We start from the raw sequence: 14224 nt of genomic DNA, 5'->3' as shown, positions 1-14224 counted from the left end.
GCCGCAAATGTCATGTTATCTCAGAGAACTTTGATCAAAGGTTGTATAATGAAGACAAAAAGCACACATGCTAAGTCAGTTCACAGCCCTTCAGTGTGGACTCAGTCCTCGTATTGTCGGCTGCTTCCCAAAAAAGCTGTGACTGACAGGATAAAGCAGAGGGCGAACTGACATGACATGAACTCGGATGCTTCAAGAAGAAAGAATTGTGAACTAGAAGGGAGAAGATCTTCAGGAGGACGTGAACAACTGGAGACACAAAGCAGCAGACAGAGAGGAAAATAAAGACCCTAACAGAAGAGGAAAAGAGGAGTATTGACCTCTCTAACCTGCAAATTTTAACCATGGACAATGGCAGTGACCTTATACACACAAACGACTACTCACAGGTTTGTCAGGTCAAAATATGCAAATCTTAGCTCTCCTAAAGAAAATGACCAATCCAGGTCTTAACTTTGTGCTGTTTTACTTTATTTATAGCCCTACCAGCCATTAAACTCCTCTCTTTGACTGAGTATAACATGGGATTTTATTAACTAATCTGAAGTAACCTAAATCAATTTATGATCACTAGTGTGCTCAACCAGTACTAGAAACTTTACTTTACGTGGGTTTTTTGTTTTTTCTTAAAAAAAAACAAACTTATTTATCTATAGAAAAGAATTTGATTGATTTCCTAATATATCATTTTAACATTTTGCTGAAAAACTGGAATTTTTCCCTGAATGCACTTAAGTGCAAATTAATTTAGAAAAAAACTGTAATTTCAAATAGGAAATGTTGAATTGGATAATTGGTTGGAAAAACACATGGATGGATAGATGGTTTAGCAAGCTCTGTTTTTCTCCTATGTCAGTTTCTGCATCGGGCATGTTCTGGTTGCAACGGCGGGATCAGCAGTGACAACATTTCCAAACTCTATGATGCATTTTGTCGAGATAAATATCCTTAAAAATGCGACCAGAATGCTCTGAAATCTGGATGTTTATGCAATGAGAACCCAAATGAACCATTTAACGTTATTTGTAAAATTATTTAACTCATTAAGTCCAGAGTAGACTGCTTCAGTACATGAAGTCTGGTAGGCACTAAGGTCACGATCACACCTGGTACCTTTTGCCTTTCCTGGTGTCATTACACTGGCTTCCTGTTCAGTTATTATTGCTTAGCTATAACATGTCCACTGCTGGGTTTCGTTTACTCAAGCATAAAAAAATGTTTTCTATCAAATGGCCAGAAATGCATAAACTTCTGTTAAGAAGGCAACGCAGACTCACTGCTTAAATATGCTAACCCCAGCAAACCCAAGTTGTTTGCTTGCCAGCAGCTTTTACCAGTTTCAGACCAAGCTTTCCCAGTTACAGCACTGAAATCCAGGTCCTTTTTCCTTCCAGTGTTCAAATCAGGATTTGTAACATATTTTTGATCGTGCCCAGTTAAGTGTCTCATTAATTTATACATTCAGTAAAATATCAAATTATTTTTCACTCATTTGTTTAATGGCTTAATTTGGTTGTAAATGTATTAATTGCGTTCTTTGTTTTATTACATTCACGACTCACATTTTCACATCTATCTGATGTCCGACCTCGTTTTGCTATACAATGAAAAAAAATCAGTAAAAAAAACCAAATATGTATTTGTTTTTTTCAGCCAGTACATTATTATTTTATAGAAGCTTCCATGAGTGATAAATGATCAAATTTGATGTGTGGCTAAAAAAGTCGTTAATTTTAAAACAGAACTGTATGTTATAATCTACACCATGTAAACTAGATTAAGTGGCAGGATGCTGTTAATCTCAATTTGAACATTTGTATTTTTTTTCTTCTGCAACTGAACTATTGGGTTTATTTGAAATTGGACTCTGGTCACACAGGCAGATATTTGCACATACAGTACAAACAGACACACGCAGGTAGACAATCAAACACACAAGTTAATGCGTGTAACAATTTTTTTCCATAAAAGACTAAATGACAAAAGACAAAATCACATTTTCTAATCACATCCAACTAATGTGTGGCCACAGGTTTATTATCTACTGTACTGTTTGTTGTTACTAACTAAACCCAATTTTGTGGTGTAAAATCAGCATATCTGTAATTCTGATTTGAAACTTTGAAATAAGAACATCTTGTTTCTCATAGTTTATAAGGTATATATAGGTCTATATATATAAAAACATTTAGTACATGTATTCTGGTCTGTATGAAACTTATTGACTTGCTTGCTTCGCATTAACAGCATCAAGACAGAGAGTTATTCTCATCTGAGGAGGACAGCAGTCTCTACTTCACCTACAGCGGAGGCTGCAATGTGCTGGAGGTCAAAAACCTTTGCTATGAGGTAACTATAGGTCACCTGCTCTTATCTTACATGAGTTTTCTCAAGCTCCTGACTGGTTCATGTGTATACATGCTGCAGGTGTTCATCGTGTACATGTGTTTATGTTCACAGGTGGATACAGCAGCTCAGATCCCGTGGTACGAGAGGCTGTCAGAGTTCAAAATGCCGTGGGAAATTAAAGGAAATAAGCAGACAGCCATCAACAAGCTGAGCCTCACTGTCCACAGCGGACAGATGCTGGCCCTTATTGGCAGCTCAGGTGATGCACAAAGATTTGAAGTATTGCTTTATTAAATAAAGTAATAGATATGCGTTGTTCCACCAGAACAGTAAAGAAAAAACTGCATTTTCTTGAAGAATAAATGTGTGTTAAGTAAAAATAAGTAGAAAATCTGCTAATTTGGAAGACTCATAGATGCATTTCTCCGGTTCTATATTGCTTATGGTTTGTTTTTTTGAACATAAGCAAAGATGAGAATGTCTTGAATTCAATATGTTTTCAGGTTGTGGTAAAACGTCTCTGCTGGACATAATAACTTGTCGGGATGAAGGAGGCATCATGAAGTCCGGTGAGATTCTAATTAATGGGAAGCACAACACGCCCCAGCTCGTCAAGAAAAGCATCGCTCACGTCCGCCAAGACGATCGGCTTCTTCCTCACCTCACCGTCCGAGAGACTCTCTCCTTTGTTGCCAAACTGAGGTTGCCCACTCACTTCACACAGGCTCAAAGGGACCAGAGGGTAAGATTAAGACTGGTCAATAAATGGGACTCAAACTATTTCCATAACAGTATTTGCATGATTGTTTGGACTGGCAGGTTCTTGTTTATCCATTTTATAATAGAGCCGTTGTCAGCATGTTTATCACATTCTCGTTAAGGCATGCCCTTTTAAACTCTTCAGAGTTTTTGTTGAACAAACACGTGTTAAATGATAAGAATGCTTGTATGTGTCCAGATAACAATGACTAACAGTGTCTCTGGTTGCTGTCTGTCACAGGTGGATGATGTTATCGCAGAGCTGCGGTTGCGGCAGTGTGCACACACCAGGGTGGGAAACAACTACATCAGAGGGGTTTCTGGTGGAGAGAGGAGGAGAGTCAGCATAGCTGTCCAGCTTCTCTGGAACCCCGGTGAGAGATATTAACACAGAGATTAATTAATGTGGTCCCCTGAACTGTCATTTATGTTGTTAAGACAGGGCAATGACTCAAACTGAAGTCCCAATCCAAGCAGCAGCTTTTATATATGGCACACTATTTTAATTATGTCCTCTATACGCCACTTTGCAACCCACCTCCAGTGCCTCCTTTCCATTTAGCATCTGAGTGTAATCAGTGTCATATATGTTGTTTTTATTGCAACTTCTAAAGTTACTATAGATATAACATTTTTAACCTTTGTGTTTATGCGAGTTTTAAATGTTTCAGCTCTAAACAGGGTATTTCATACCGTTTCTGAACATCTATAAACTACTGGGAAGTGACACGAGTGTAACACTTCTTCCTGTGAATAACAAACACATTTGACTAATTACTGACTTTAACAATCATGATTCCTCTATTATTTTCGAGCTCATACTGTTAAGATCTGTTATATAAAGAACAGGGTTTAACAGAGGTGATAGATTGGTCTATTTCCCCTCTCAGGTATTTTGATCCTGGATGAACCCACATCAGGTTTAGACAGCTTTACCGCTCATAACTTGGTGATCACACTGTCCCGTCTGGCTCGGGGAAATCGTCTGGTCCTGCTTTCAGTCCACCAGCCTCGATCAGATATCTTTCAGCTCTTCGACCTCGTCGTCCTGATGTCTTCAGGTTCAGCTGTTTACTGCGGTGCAGCTCGTGAGATGGTGCCTTACTTCACTGCTCTGGGACACCCCTGCCCACGATACTGCAACCCCTCTGACTACTATGGTTAGTAAGTGTGTCAAAAGAGAATTAAGTGCTTCTTCCCAGCATGCAATAACATATTCTTACCAACCCCATGCTCACTGGTAACTTAAGGAAAGCTGGGACCCAACAATTTACCACTAATTTTGCAAAAGAAGCATTTGTTTTCATCTTAATGATAAATACTACATCTCTTTGTGTTTTTCATTCTTTTAAACCTATTTAAGCCTCATGTTGTTGGTGTCCTGTGTCTTTTATGTGTGTGTGTGTGTGTGTGTGTATCCAGTTGATCTGATCAGTATAGACCGGCGCAGTCCAGAGCGAGAAGCCGAGTGTTTGGAGAGGGCCAGAGTTCTGGCTGAGCAGTTCATGGAAAAGGTTCGTGATACTGACGACCACATGTGGAAAGCCGCTGGGACTGATGTAGCGCAAACCGACAGGTGATCATGTTTTTGTGTGAAAGTTTGGCTTTTTTAAAATTTTATTTAAACAGTAAGTAGTGATAATGAACCAGCATTTTTCTAATAAAGCATAAGATTTTCTGTATTTTTTGTAAGAAATAACACCACAATATCTCTGCTTACAGCTTTCCATATATAGGGATTTACTGTTTTTTGTGATTACCTGTTGTAGATGCTTAAAACTCCTTTATGGTCATGCTTAAGCTGTGGACCAAACCTTTAAAACCCAGACTAACCCATCCATTACTCTTTTTTCCCACACACAGCAGCCCTCAGCAGCCAAGCAAGAGAAAAGAAGATGAAGTAATAACTATTTCCAGGCATGAAAACAGACTGCCAGGCAAACTACACCAGTTTAACACCCTCATCAAGTACGAGCATGAATGTTTTGGAGCACTCAAATCTATGTGACTGAATATGAACACTGACCTCTCTCCTCTTGTTCATCAGGCGTCACATGTATAATGACTTCAGAGACCTGGTCACCCTATTAGTTCACGGCTTCGAGGCCCTCCTCATGTCGCTGCTGGTCGGCTCTCTCTACTACGGGGCAGGAGAAACCCGCCTGTCCATTCAGGACACCGTGTCTCTTCTCTACATGATCGGAGCTCTCACCCCATTTGCTGTGGTGCTGGACGTCATAGCTAAATGTGAGTAATAAAGCAGTTTGAAAGGATAAAGCCAGTAATAAGTCTCACTGAGGTTGTGTTTTGATTTCTCTATGCATTTACTTTAAATTATTTAAGTGTTTTATGTTATAAATGTTCACATGTAATAAGTATCATAAAAAAATTATCTGTTTAAAATAAAGCAAAAATCACTGAAGGCATTTCAAGTTGTGACCTCTGCATTTGCAGTCATTTGCAGATGTCCACAATTTCATTGTACATGCGCAATGACGAAAGGGCTATTCTATTCTATTCTATTCTATTCTATTCTATTCTATTCTTTGAATTAATGATGAACACTTTAACAGAGCAGGTAAAGGTAGGATGGTTCAGAATGGAAAGATTATCAGAGTTATCAGACAGATTTGTGTTCTTTAACCCTGAACTTTATGACATCCAGCCACATGTACAGTGTAGAGGTGTCTAGCCATAACCATAAAAAGTCAAGTTTAATTCAGGTCAAGGTCAGAAGACACCAAAAGATAGAAAAATGATGCCAGGCTCACTTAGAATTAAATACTGTGACTCTAACTGCAGAGAGAAAATTAAAAAAAATCTCTGAAACTGCATTTTATCCAGTATCATAACATTTATGTAGAGAGACATTGTGCTATATATTCATGCCCTAACCTAATACAACTCTTTGACATCTTAGTTTTTAAGAAAAAAACAAACTGCCTGGCTGAGGCTAAATACAGCTCATGAAGCTGATCCTACTGCATGTATTGTGAACTGAGTGTCGTTAGACTGAATGCTCTCTGCAGGTCACACAGAGAGAGCCATGCTTTACCACGAGCTGCAGGACGGCATGTACTCTGTGACCTCTTACTTCTTTGCCAAGGTAAAGTCCAGTGATAAAACTGAATCTCCAGCAGGGGCCAGTCTTGTTCCATGCTGGAGTCACTGTATGCTGAATAGTACTACAAGTATGTTTTATGCATTCTTGACTGTCGTGTATTTTTGAATATATGCTTTTTCTCCATTTTCAGGTTTTGGGGGAGTTACCAGAACACTGTGTGTTCACATTAGTCTATGGTCTGCCCATCTATTGGCTGGCAGGACTTAACAAGGCGCCAGACCGTTTCCTTCTGAACTTCTTGTTAGTGTGGCTGATGGTTTACTGCAGCCGGGCCATGGCTCTGTTTGTAGCTGCTTTGCTTCCCACCCTGCAGACTTCTGCCTTCATGGGCAATTCTTTGTTCACCGTCTTCTACTTGACTGCAGGCTATGTTATCAACCTGGAGAATTTGTGGCTTGGTGAGGAATTATTTGCGTTATAAACCGTAAACAGCAGGCGACAGCTTCGGAAAGAAAAATGAGCTGGTCAGCATTTAATGTTTGTTCATGTTTTTTGTCTCCACAGTGGCATCATGGCTCTCTTATGCCTCATTCATGCGCTGGGGTTTTGAGGGCATGCTGCAGGTGCAGTTCAGAGGCAACGATTATTCCGTCACCATTGCAAACATGTCTATCAATGTTGATGGCATACACGTGAGTTAAACACTATCATTTCAACTCAAGTTATGATTTGTTTACACATTACTGTTAGGTTTGCTATTATCTGTACAGATATTAAATCTTTAAGATTTATAGGACTAAACAAATCAGACCATAAGAGAGTTATCAGGACTGTTAATGTTTTTAAGGACCTGCTAATTCTTACTTTAATGGACAAATCCATTTGATGAACATTTTTCTCCTCTAATCCTTTCTGTACGTCATTCAGGTGGTGGAGGCCCTGCACATGAACCAGTACCCGCTGTACTCTTGCTACTTGGTCCTACTTGGAGTCTGTCTGGGCTTCATGGTGCTCTATTTCCTGTCCCTAAAATTCATCAAGCAGAAGTCCAGTCAAGACTGGTGAACAAAACTGAGAAAAACCAAACGCCCTCTGACATCATCAGGGTTTTTATTTTGCATAAGTGGAAGGGAGGTTCTAGTTCGGCTGGTTTCGATACCAAACTTTCCATTTTATTCCTCTTTAGACATTTAATTCAAATGCTATAAAAGTAAAATGCATGCATGATTAAAATGTTTAGATTTTTGCAATTTCAGCATCATAAACTTTACCTGTGTAATGGGAAAAATATTCATAAAATACTATATTTACTCATCTGAAATATTTCAAAATGCTTCCATCGTTTACGGTTTTAATCTGCCAACAGAAAAAGATTTACAGAAGAAAAAGTTGAGCGTGGTGATGAAACAGTTTGGAGTCGCAGTGCCGCTGCCTGCTGCTGGATGGCAGCAGAGGACTGTCGTAACATTGATTTGAAAATAATGAACTTTTCTCTCGTTCGCCCTCTTTTTCCCAGGCATGGCAGATGATTAGAGCGCTACTTTAGCAGATATCAATCTGCAGCTTTTGCTTGTTCCATTTTCGATATTCTCAGCGTTATCCTTTTTTTTTGTATATGTGAAGTTATTAAGCATATTATTAAGACAGAATACTGAGCACTGAAGAAAGATGACCAAGAGAAATTTAGTAGGCCAACTCACACTCGGAAAAAACTTCTTGTGTAGACTGAATGCTTGTAAGCTGTGAGTTTTTGCACTGGTGCAAAAGCCTCTTAAATCTTTTTTCTAACGTGGTTTGAGCCCAAATTAGTAAAGTATCGTCTCAAAATGCCTCACTTCTGCGTGTTTATGTTTGGTTTGTGCACTCATCCTCAGCCTTCACATTCACTTACACGATGGAGTTCACTGGAGCTCTGCAGCTGCTTGAAAATTAAACTGGAAGTGTAATTTTTCTTTCTTTTTTTGTGTGTATCATCCTTCGCATCACGGCTATTTTGGCAACACACAATGCTCCTTTATGCAGAAATATTAGGGGGATATTAAGTTTATATATCAGCATAACTTAGAAAACATGCTGGTTTACATCAGAAGTTCCTTCTTCTGTACCTTAATTTGTTTTCCAAATGAGCTCCGCTGACCTTAACAAACCCGCAATCTTCTTGGGGAAAAACCAGTGAGTGTTATCTAAGGCCTGGCTCTGAGAGGGCTGCGGGCATTGCATTACATTAATATCTAGGGAATATCTGAGGCCAGCACAGAGTTCAATGTCGATTAGAGGAGAGCTGCAGAGAGCTGGGGTTAGACAGCATAAGGTCATCTATCAGTCAAGCAAAATGTCTCCCAGATCAGATCAATGGCTACATGTCTTGCATGAAAATGTATCTACACATGCAGCTTTCTGAGCAGACTGTGTAGGATGGCATGTTTGAGCCTATTTTATTGTTTCATGGCTTCAAGACTGTCACAGGTACACTAATTGTGGGGTTGCCAATCACTTGAACAAAAAAAGGGAGGAAAAAAAAAAACAGGTCAGGACCCCGGTATGTGCCCTTGACCTTGCACAAGCTGGTTGTTATTGATACCTAAGCTTTCTTCACACACGACAATGAAAGTCAAAATTTTTCTATGCTCACTCAAAATTCAGACTTACAGACCTGGCCCTGCTAGATTTCTCAATTCACAAACATATGGTAGCTAATTATGTGCGATGGGAAAACCTGGAACCTTCAGTGCACGAACACTGAAAATATAGTATGTAAGCCACACCTTAAACTTAAGACCAAAACAAGCATTTCAGTGTTTGAAATATAATTTTAATATTGCAAAAACAGTCAAACATACACTAATATATTTGCGAGCTTCAACACTTCTTTGAAAAGGGCCTTTAATAACATAAATTTCCAAATTGTGTTTGTTTCTAGCCTGCCGCTGGAAATGACCTTACATAAAAAAGGAGGAAAAAGCCCAACATTAGATTAATTATGACCTTTGACTCAAAATTAGTCATATATCCATCCATTCATTTCATGTCTTCACATTTCTTCAGCTTCACATTGTTGCTTGGGTACATAGATTATAATGTAGGGTATATGACAAATACAAAACCTATTCACTCATGTGTTTTTACACATGCTTTAAAACAGGTATTACATTTAATTATGTGTTTAACTTGTGCAGAGGCCCTCAAAAAGCTCAAGTCAGAAACTTGAGCGTTGGTGATGTAATGCTCATGCAACACATGGCTCCAGTCGTTTTGGAGATCCACCTGAAACATGTTGAAGAATTTATAAGTTTTGTGGGTATAACTTTATTCTGTAAAGTAAAAGATGCACTACCTTGAAAACGGTTGTTCTTGAGTAAATGCATTTTGTCCCCTGAGCTGCACCCGATTAAGACATAAAACATCACCCAAGGTGGGCTGGGTATTTTGAAAAGAATTTCTTTTTAAATTGCACAAAAACCTCACGCACTCGGTCTGGGTTCCTACCATTGTTTATTAGCATAAATACTTCTGTACATTAGCAACATGTTCAACAGTATTGATACCGCAGTGGACAGAATCTCAGCATCCAAAAGTTACAACACTCAACATTTCAGATTGAACAACTCATATAAAAAAAAAAAGAAAGAAAGAAAGGAAGAAAATTGTGGGATTTGCAATGAGGTATGAGGAGAGGATGATTAATCTTTATTCCTCCGCTGTCGCCTGGGCTTTGGCAGCTCTCAGCTTGTCTGCATAAAACTTAAAGGACTCCTGCAAAGAGAAAGCAAAGGCAGACCATTCAGCAACAAACATCCCAACACCTGCTCACCTGATGCAGCCTTACACCGTAAGGCGTGTTTTGTATCTCGCCTCTTTCTTAAAGTAAGCGGCACTGGAGCCCTCCTGGGTCCGTCTAAATAGTCTCCAGTCTCCAACCAGGTTGTCTCGTTTCATCTTTAAATCCCCATTAATACACAAATAAGGGATTTGTAGCACATTCCCCAAACACGCACTTCCGTTCTTTGCCTCTGTTCCTGGCTAATTAATCAGTGTTTTGATCCAGACAAAGTGTTGTGGTGGGTGTTTTTGGGAGGGGGAGAAGGTGAGAGCTTTTCTGCAGATTACGCCAGCTCCTTACAATGTACGTTTGCTTATTAATGTAGTAATTAATGCCGATAAATCGCCATGCTCACTACAGAGAGGGAGAGGGAGATCCTGGCACGCGTTTCAAACAGTTTCGAGGGGGTCAGAGCACCCTAATTAAAAATATCTTATTTCCTCTAAAGGTTTGTCCACATGTTGGCTTATTTGGCTACATTCTGACGAAGTTCAAAGCATTTAGAAATAAAAAGAAATAAAACTGAAACATTTCTTTTTGGAAACGGGCTGCCGGAAAATGCAAACCTCTATACATTCGGAGAGGATGAAGACCAGCGTCGGGAGCTGCGCTTTTATTTGTAGAAACTTCTCAACTCTGTGACTCTTCACCTTTCCCTCTCCTTGCAACTCTCCTCCCTCTACTCTGTTTATAAAATCCAGCAATCACTTAACTACCCTGGTTTTCAGTAAATAATGTAAGAGCTTCTCTACCTTCATCCCCTCTTTCTCCTTCTATCTTCGTACTGCAGGTGAGTGATGTGAAGGTAAGGCTCCGGCCTATACCTGCCTCAAGGGGACAGCGCATCAAAAGTGCTGTGGCTGAGAGGCCTGTGTGTGTGTGTCCTCTGCTAAAAATAGACCCACATCAGCTTAAAAAAATGTTCATCGTGCAGAAAAACTCAAAAACACTATGAACCCAAAAAGAAGAGTGGCTATTGCAGTGACACCATCTCCCTTACACAACTCCGTGACTCTGGGGCGCCATTTCTTACACACACACACACACACACACACACACACACACACACACACACACACACACACACACACACACACACACACACACACACACACACACACACACACACACACACACACACACTCTAATGGCTTCAGGAGGCTTGCTGCAGGCCTGGGCATGCTGGAGTATACTGAGCGGGCATACTGCTCCTTCATATTAGTATGGCACACAGACCACAGCACACATTAGGACACCAGCACAACAAGTGCTAGCACTGGTTAGGAGCTGTGAGGTGCAGCAGGCCAAACAGAGCATCTCAAGAGAGGAAACAGAACGCGGTGACGGCATAAACTGTTAATGCAATTCTAACTCATATCCCTGAATTAAAGATGACAGTGTGCACTTCAATGACAGCTTTAGTGTGTGGTTTAAAATCCACTGTGGTGATGTACAGAGGCAAAACATAAGGAAAAAGTCACGTTTAAAGAAAACTTGCCAACTGGAGCTTCATTGTCAATTCTTTCTTAAGAGGTTAATTCACTGCTTAGTTAAAATTTGTGTTCACCCTAAAATGAAAGGCAGAAATGTAAAGAGAAAAAACATGCATTTAAAAATGCATCATAAATTCTGTTTTAGGTTTATTTCTAGTTGTAGTGAACTATGCTTTCCATGTTTATGCTGGTAACACAAACCAAAATGTTGATAATATGAATGCAGTTGCTCATAATTCCTTCCACAGGTCCAGATTGTCATTTGTGGAGGTCTGATGCAAACTCGGTATTTTGTACACATCATTCAAAATTCACCTCTAACCCAAAAATCAATTGTGTTTAAGGGCACTTAAAAAAACAACAACTTTTTCCTTTATGTCAGAGTTTGAAATGTACAACAGTGTGGAGTACACAAAAGCTTCACAACTGAATCTTCTGAATGAAGGAAGAGCAACTTTTCTCCTGCAGTTTTTCTGCCCTTCATATCTATGGTTCATTTTATTTAATCAAACCTCTAAAATGTTAAAACACAAACACATTTGCATCCGAGTGTTTGCTCAAAGCATCTCCTGTGTGTGTGTGTGTGTGTGTGTGTGAGAGAGGGAGACTTACGGGGGGCTCGGGGAAGGGCACCGTCTCTCCTGCTTCGCGGTAAAGCACAGCCAGACGTTTGAGTGACAGCTCGTCTACAACTATCCCCTCCTTCTGCATCTGCTCATGCAAAGCCTTGGCTGCTGGTAAGTCCTTATCCAGAACTGCCAGATGAAAGTGGGGAGAGGGAGGGAGAAAGTCAACAAATGAGACAAGCAACATGTCTTATTTGAATTTGGATATTTAGAGAAAACTGACAGTGTGGTGGGATAATCATGTTATTTTCCTGGCAATTTATTGGTGCCAAGAAATTTGATTTTTAAGTGCAGCTGCACATTTGACTATCTGTGCATTTCCATTTTTTTCCTTTTTTTCTTGGCAGTGTGACACTTTCTTTTTATTACTTGTGTTTGTTGGTTCAATGGAGGAGGTGGAAAAAGAGAACATAGGCGAAGAGTCACTGGCACCGTGGAAAATATATTCTCAAGGTGCAAATTAAAAACAGCTAGACAGTAAAATAAGGTTTTATAGACATTAAAAATTATGACAAGAAAAAAAATATTAAAGGGTCAGTAACTTTCATTTTTAGGGAGACAAACCTGAAACAACTGCACACAAATATCTGTGGTTGTGTGCAGCCAAGAGGGAAGGTCACAAAGGTGAAAAAAATGAGAGTGAAAGGAAAAAAGAAAAGCCCTGAAAGAGAAAAAAGAAAAAGTACACAGATGGGACAAAGAACGGAGGCGAGCAGAGCATCACTAATTGCTTCCCCTATGGCTGCCTTGACCGACCAGCGAGCTAATGCTAATTAAATAGTCATGTCTTCTCATCTCTGGTGTGACAAGGTACGGAAGAAGGGGGGACTGGTGGGTGAGAAGGTGAAGTAAAAGCAAAGAGAGGAGGATAAAAAAGAAAAAAAAAACTGACGACAAGAAAATGTAGACAGGAGCAAAAAGGTGGAGAGAGGGGGGAAAAGCTGAGTGGTGGAACGTGTTGAGATTAGCACGCTAGGCTAGCCAGGACAGCTAACTCATTAGAGGACATGTGTTCTAACCCCTGAACGCTTTCCTACACACACACCCTGAGCTTGACCTGATGCATTGTTAATGGGCCTGTTAATGTTGACTTAGCTACAGTCCAGTGAACCGCATGCTGCACTACCAGACCCGTTCAGCTCTTCTGTAAGAACGAGTGCCTGTTTATGCATCTTACCGTGACATTTCATCAGGTATGGGTACAGCAGTTCCTTCTCCGCAAAGTCTGGAATCAAGCTGAGCAGGTTCTTGATCTTACCCACCTAAACACAAACACATTACACATGCAAGGACGCGCATGTAAGGAGTTGAACTGTGATTCATATCCCGATAACAAAATAGAAATTAAAATATGCTCCAACAAAATGGGTAAAAATAATAATGCTGTTCAAAAGTGAGTGTGCTTTTTAAACATGGAACAGACTGCAGACGCTCAGGTTCCTAATTCCACGTGTGGCTATTTGAACTAAGTCATATTAAGGAATATTTTGCCTCTCTGACATTTCAGACTTCATTCAGAAAGACAAAAATCAATGTAGATGCATTTCTGTGTACTCAACTTCACCAAGGTGAGTACACAGGCACAACTCAGGGGATGCTCAGGCAATCTAGTACATCCCAGTGCCTTCAGAAATTGACATTTGGGATTATTAAGTGGTGAGAACTGGACTTCCAGGGGAAAATCCACACATATCAAGATATGCGAAAGGTCCAGAGGTGCACAGAGAGGCCTACTTGAAGGGGATTGTGGCCAAATGTAAACATTAATAGGGTCAAAAAAATTCAAATCTTTAGACTAGATTTAGAGATCTGAGACATCAGGATTACAGCAGTCACTTGAGAGGAGAAGTGTAGTTAAATATCATAGCGCTTGCATTTTGATTAGTCCACAATTAAGGAAACCCACTTGGTCACAAATAATGTGTTCACGAATGATAGAATTTCTTACCTGCCCAGGTGTCTGAGCCTTTTGGGTTACAAAAGACAGCAGCACTTCCTTCTGTTCAGCCAAAGCATTGCAACGCTGCATTAGGACAAAAGAGACAAAAAAAGAGAGAGAGAAAGAAATAAGAGCTTAAGTGTGATAGTCGACAGCTGATCCTCTCGACTCTTT

At 39.9% G+C, this 14224-nt stretch overlaps 2 protein-coding genes across 3 annotated transcripts in view; one reads left to right on the top strand and one right to left on the bottom strand.

Moving 5' to 3' along the window:
- Positions 1 to 74: 74 nt before the first annotated feature.
- On the top strand, positions 75 to 8003 carry abcg8 (ATP-binding cassette, sub-family G (WHITE), member 8). Of its 2 annotated transcripts, none has more exons than XM_085296405.1 (13): positions 75 to 389; positions 2248 to 2349; positions 2461 to 2608; positions 2853 to 3091; positions 3350 to 3482; positions 3999 to 4268; positions 4531 to 4684; positions 4975 to 5076; positions 5156 to 5355; positions 6138 to 6214; positions 6363 to 6630; positions 6737 to 6864; positions 7100 to 8003. In XM_085296405.1, the coding sequence occupies exons 1-13, from the start codon at positions 345 to 347 to the stop codon at positions 7235 to 7237; spliced, it is 2004 nt and encodes a 667-aa protein (XP_085152531.1). In that variant the 5' UTR covers positions 75 to 344; the 3' UTR covers positions 7238 to 8003. The 2 variants fall into 2 exon arrangements, with proteins under 2 accessions (XP_085152531.1, XP_085152530.1); XM_085296404.1 differs by having other exon boundaries at positions 4972 to 5076.
- Positions 8004 to 9647: 1644 nt separating this feature from the next.
- The window catches only part of lrpprc (leucine-rich pentatricopeptide repeat containing), a 59667-nt gene continuing 55090 nt past the window's right edge, over positions 9648 to 14224 (bottom strand). The window contains exons 35-38 of the mRNA XM_085296403.1: positions 14060 to 14134; positions 13289 to 13373; positions 12098 to 12240; positions 9648 to 9925 (exon numbers count right to left, since the gene is read on the bottom strand). Coding sequence (XP_085152529.1) covers positions 9860 to 9925; positions 12098 to 12240; positions 13289 to 13373; positions 14060 to 14134 — 369 coding nt within the window. The 3' untranslated portion in view covers positions 9648 to 9859. The remainder of the gene's footprint in view (positions 9926 to 12097; positions 12241 to 13288; positions 13374 to 14059; positions 14135 to 14224) is intronic.

The sequence above is a fragment of the Mchenga conophoros genome, linkage group LG13 (assembly GCF_057382185.1).
Source record: "Mchenga conophoros isolate Kocher_MC1m ecotype Shallow Benthic linkage group LG13, M_conophoros_male_GT1.1, whole genome shotgun sequence".
Lineage (NCBI taxonomy): Eukaryota > Metazoa > Chordata > Actinopteri > Cichliformes > Cichlidae > Mchenga > Mchenga conophoros.
Note: the sequence above shows the minus strand (reverse complement) of the source record. Positions and strands in the feature narration are given on the sequence as shown.

Excerpts from the sequence above, each read along its gene's own strand:
- abcg8 (XM_085296404.1), top strand. The coding sequence starts at position 345 with ATGGACAATGGCAGTGACCTTATACACACAAACGACTACTCACAG. Across the intron at positions 390-2,247 it reads ACACAAACGACTACTCACAG|CATCAAGACAGAGAGTTATT; the intron begins GTTTGTCAGGTC and ends TCGCATTAACAG. Across the intron at positions 3,483-3,998 it reads CCAGCTTCTCTGGAACCCCG|GTATTTTGATCCTGGATGAA; the intron begins GTGAGAGATATT and ends TTCCCCTCTCAG.